The following is a 5,129-nucleotide window of genomic DNA, read 5'->3' as shown; positions in this document are numbered from 1 at the left end:
CTGGCCAACATGGCGAAACCCCATTGCTACTAAAAATACAAAAATTAGCCAGGCACGGTGGTGCACACCTGTAATCCCAGCTACTCAAGAGGCTGAGGCAGGAGAATTGATTGAACTCGGGAGGTGGAGGTTGCAGTGAGCCAAGATCATGCCACTGCACTCTAGCCTGGGTTACAGAGTGAGACACAATCTCAAAAAAAAAAAAAAAAAATCCTTGGATTGGGTAATTTATAAACAATATAAATGTAATGCTCCTAGTTCTTGAGGCTAGGAAGTCCCAGATCAAGGGATCAACAGGTTCAGTGAGTGTCTGGTGAGGGTCTGTTCTCCTAGATGGCGCTTTCTGTGTCCTCACACAGTGGAAGGGGGAAACAGGCTCCCTCAAGCCTCTTTTATTAGGGCATTAATTCCATTCATGAGGGCAGAGCCCTCATGACCTAATCAGCCCCTAAAGATCCCATGTCTCAATACTATATCACATTGGGTATTAGGTTCCAACATAGGAATTTTGGAAGGACACCATCATTCAGACCATGATAGAGGGTTTTAAGAAAGGGAGTGATGTGATCCTGTTTGTCTTTTGGGAAAATCACAGTGCTGACTTGAGAAAGGAATTGCAGTGGTGGCAGAGTAAGAAAAGCTGGGAAGGGGCCGGGCGCGGTGGCTCACGCCTGTAATCCCAGCACTGTCAGAGGCAGAGGCGGGCGGATCACCCAAGGTCGAGAGTTTGAGACCAGCCTGACCAACATAGTGAAACCTCGTCTCAACTAAAAATACAAAATTAGCCAGGCACATGCCTGTAACCCTGGCTACGCGAGAGGCTGAGGCAGGAGAATGGCGTAAACCCGGGAGGCAGAGCTTGCAGCGAGCTGAGATCCGGCCACTGCACTCCAGCCTGGGCAACACAGCAAGACTCCATCTCAAAAAAAAAAAAAAAAAAAGAGAATCTTAGCCTGGCAGTTTTGCATATGTGTTTGGGGGTTAGGGAAGTTGGTACACAACACTGTCCCCTGGGAGAGGGAACCAGGGATGAAACAGCTGAGCAAGTGGTTTGCCAAGTGGAAAGAGATATGGGCAGTCTGGGGCCCTAAGAACTGCCATTTTCTTTCTTCACTATGTGCACCTGTTCTGAAATGAGGCAGGGTAAGATAACACATACCCTATGTCTTAGGAGTTGCGTGCAGATGCTTTAGGAAACCTGGAGACTTAACCTTCCTTCCTTCTGCCACTCCAACCCGTTCATGCCAGAGATGCCCTGCCATTTTCATCCAAGAGGCCAGATGGTCCCTGGCCTTTGAACAGGACTAGACCCAGAGACCACCTACATTCAATGCAAATAAACTACCTTGATCCTACTGCAAGACCCCCCAGGATCAGATCTTTGGACTGTGCCAGATGAACCATACTGCTAGATTCTCTCTTCTAGGCCCCCGAACACACAGACACTGTCCCATGGAAATGGTTGGGCAATAGGAGCCACGAAGAAAAACAGCGACTCCCTGCCCAGTCAGCTGCCCACCAGCTGTCCACCGCCCACAAGAGGTGATGTCATGCAACTGGGGGCCCAGCCCCTCATTCCTGACAGACCAGAGAGCCAGGGCCCCAGGCCCTCTCCCTCCCACCTCCCCAGCTTAGAAGCAGTGACAGTAGCCAGTGAGGAACTCCCAGTGAACTATTCATTTCTGACAGTTCTGGGCCCCACTGATGGACAAGGCCCATGTTAGAGCTCTGAGACTTGGGTCAGACTCCAGAGGGGCCAGCACTAGCCCCAGGTGCTCTGACTTCCTCATGGTACCCTAGAGCTTAAGCTGCTCAGTGGAAGACTCAGCTCTCCCAATTTCCTCCACAGGGGGGCCGCTGACTGTTACATAGCCAGGCGAGGGGTTGTCCTGAAGAGAAGGGATGTTACCTAGGCCTTGTCCATTAGCTGGGCCCCCGCTGTCTAAGCCCCCACCCCAGGCCAGCCAGGAGTGTCAGGAGCCAGGGCAGGCAGAGCAAAGGGAGGGATACTGAGAGCTCATTCTGAGAGAGGCTGGCTTGGGAAGAAGGTCCAGATTGAGTACAGATGTCTGAGGAGCCAGAGCGGTGGAGGTTTTGTGGGGAGGCTTCCTGGAGGGAGGAGGAGGGGATGTGTCCTGGTATGAAGCTGCAGGTGGTATGCAGAACGCTTCCCCCACCGCCCAAGCTTTAAAGGGCTGCAGAAGATAGGATGAGAACAGATGCTAGCCAAGAGACTTAGGCTTAGGAGAAAGCTGTGGAGAGTTGGAGCAGGCAAAGCTTTAGAGGCCTCACATATACTGCCTGGCATGCAAAGGTTAGTACACCAAGAACGCCTGCCAGCAGTCTGCCTTCTCCCTGCTGAATTTCACCTGCAGCAGAAGCAGCTTTGATGCAAAAAACTTCCTAACTGACGCTGTGAGATTCCAGAACTCAGTGACCAAAGTGGAGCTTGGCATCCCAGTTGGCCCAGATCCTCCTGGGAGGAAGAAGAGCCGTGGGGGATCCTGAAACAGGGCTGGGATTCCAGGTGGAGTCTTCCAGCCTTTCCGCCTGGCTTGAAGATTTTCCGCCAAGAGACTCATGGCCACCAGAGGGCATCACCACTCCACAGTGTGGCATCCTGGGCTCCGGGGGCCCCTCCTTGGAGAAACTGGGGAGATTGGGAGGGGGAAGCAAGCAGGGATCTCTGAGCTCTCAGGGAGCTACCAGCAGCTGAATTAAACAGTCTTTGGAGTCAAGAGACCTGGGTTCTAGTGGGTTCTAGTCCCTGTTATGATTCTTTCTCTCCCTGGCTTCAGTTGCCTCTGTTAAATGAGGGCTTGGACCATACGGTATCCTTTCCAGACCATAAGGCCATTTCTGGCTCTGAAATCCCAGGATTTAAGGAATCACACAAAGGACTTGGTAAAAATTGCATTTCCTGGGTCCACCTTTACTCTGGGGTTCTCTAGGGCTTTCTGCCTAGCAAGAGGAGGAAACAAGGCGTAAATTTCAGTCCTCTGGTGGTGTTTGCTCACTTGGAGGCCCGGAGGTGGACTGTCCTGCATAAACTGGGGAAGTCTGCCTCCACCTCAGCTGAAGGATGACTGGCTCCACAGGCTGTTAGACACAGGAGCTGTGCCACACCTGTGGCATCCACTTCTCCAGGTTTCAGGCAAGGAGATGTGTCCAGTAGGTAACCCTCTGTGATAGCTGGAGTGGCTCCTTCACAGAGGAGGTTGTGCAAGATGCCCTTTTGCTGGGTCCCTTTGGGGATAAGCAATGGAATGAATGGAATACATATCATTGCCTTTCCACTTTGCGCCTCCCCCCTCCCACCCCCCACAGATGCCGTCTGTCAGGAGCAGGCAACAGACGGTCCCGGGGTCCATCTGTGCTAATGCTTCACAATAGAGTCCCATGTTTCCCCACCGACACCCCCTCGGCCCCTCAGCTGATGGCCACTTGGTGGTGCCAAGGCGGGAGGTGGGAGGAGGGAGAAGAAGGCACTAAGAGAGCTACCTCTTAGCTCCTGGCAGTCCTCAATCCACCCCGGCCCCCCACCCAACAAGCATCCTGCCATCTGGACTTGTGCAATCACTAAGGGGCGGAAAAGCACCCTCTTCCACCCACACCTCTTGTAGGGGATGGGGGCCTAGAGGACTGGGGGTGGGGAGGAGAACACAGAGTCAAGGAGACTAGAGAAGAAGGAAGAAGAAAGAAGACTGAGCCAGGCACGAGAACTGAGACAGGCAGGAGGCAGAAAGCCTTTCCTGGCCTCGCAGGTGGACGTGGCCATTGCCCCTCTGTGCTCCTTATGCCACGTGTCTAACGCAGCACATGTGCAAGGTACCACTCCCTACCAGGCCAAGAGCCTCTGTAACCCCAGTGGCCAGCCAGTACCTGGCACAGAGCAGGGCTTAAATGTTGGATAACAGCACAGAGTGGTTAGATTGCAGGCTCTGCAACCAGGCTGTCTGGCTTTGAACCTCAGCTCTGCCGCTGAGTGACTTAGGGCAAGTTACTTATCTTCTCCGGGCCTCAGTTTCCTCATCTGTAAGGGAGGATAATGGTGCTTATTTCGTAGGGTTGTTATGAAGACCAAGTGAGTTAATGCATGTATGTAAAAGGACACACAGAACAAACAGTGTGCATTGCACATGGTAAGTGCTCAATAAATGTTAACTGTGAAGGCATAACAGATTTGGGAAGACTGGGGGAGGAGGGGACAGACAGGGGCACCGCATTGCCGCCTCTGCTTCTTGGTCGATGGGTGCTGGGACATGGAGTCCCCAGCTTGTGCTGCTGACGCCCTGTGGTGGCTAGCCGCTCTTTAGACACCAGACGCTGCCTTCCACTTCCTCCTCTCACTTCTTATTCGGGCACCACTGACGACAGAGACTTCGGCTGGGCCATTCCCGCCTCTCCTACCGCCTGGCAGCCATGGTAACAGCCTGGGGGATGGTCCCTACCATGGGGTCAGAGAACGGCTGAGCATAGCCATCCCCCCCGCAGCCCTGAACTCCGATATTGCCTGGGCTCATCCCAACCTCCTGAGTCAAGTCCATAGTAAGCGTCTGTCTGCTGGGAAGGGGGATCTGGGCCTGGCATCAGGAGCTGAGGAAAGGTGTGTTCAGCAGGGATCACTCAAGCCCCTCGGAGGCGATAGGCCAGAATTAAGCCTACTGCTTTCAGGGCTTCCACCTCTTCCCTTTCTCCTAGACGTGGGAACAGGGGGCAGCCTCTTTCAGCTCTTCTGGGGCAGCTGTGTCAAGGGAAAATCCTGGGCCCTCTCACTCCCTGGGGGCTTCTGTGCAGAGTTCAGGGAGTCTCCTCCCTCCTCTGTCCGGCCTCCACCCCTACTGCTGCGCAGCCCCGCTGCCTCTCTCCCTGCCCTAGAGTCTCCTGCAGCCCCCTGGATCTCCTTGACTCTCCCCACCTCCCTGACTCCCCAGGCTTCCTACAGTGACCTCTTACCGTGCCCCGCTCCATGAATCGCCAGAGCTATTCTTACCTAAATGTCAAACCTTGCTCAATGTCCCTTCACAGACCCCTCCAGGTATCACGCAGCCCCGAGCCCCGCCCTGGGGGCCTCATCCCGCCCCCTCGCGTCCGCTGCTCGGTTTCCCCCACCGAGCGCCCAGCTCCCG

The 5,129-nt window shown here is 54.2% G+C and overlaps 1 protein-coding gene across 1 annotated transcript in view; it reads left to right on the top strand.

The window, feature by feature from the left end:
- Nucleotides 1-1,029: 1,029 nt before the first annotated feature.
- GRASP (GRP1 (general receptor for phosphoinositides 1)-associated scaffold protein) overlaps nt 1,030-5,129 on the top strand; it is a 13,074-nt gene continuing 8,974 nt past the window's right edge. Inside the window, exons 1-4 of the mRNA XM_011965098.1 lie at nt 1,030-1,077; nt 1,427-1,542; nt 2,376-2,460; nt 3,519-3,552. Of these exons, the coding sequence (XP_011820488.1) occupies nt 1,030-1,077; nt 1,427-1,542; nt 2,376-2,460; nt 3,519-3,552 (283 nt within the window). The remainder of the gene's footprint in view (nt 1,078-1,426; nt 1,543-2,375; nt 2,461-3,518; nt 3,553-5,129) is intronic.

The sequence above is a fragment of the Mandrillus leucophaeus genome, unplaced genomic scaffold (genome assembly GCF_000951045.1).
Source record: "Mandrillus leucophaeus isolate KB7577 unplaced genomic scaffold, Mleu.le_1.0 Scaffold118, whole genome shotgun sequence".
Classification (NCBI taxonomy): Eukaryota; Metazoa; Chordata; class Mammalia; order Primates; family Cercopithecidae; genus Mandrillus; species Mandrillus leucophaeus.
The sequence above is the reverse complement of the archived record's forward strand: the minus strand, read 5'-3'. Positions and strand labels throughout refer to the sequence as shown.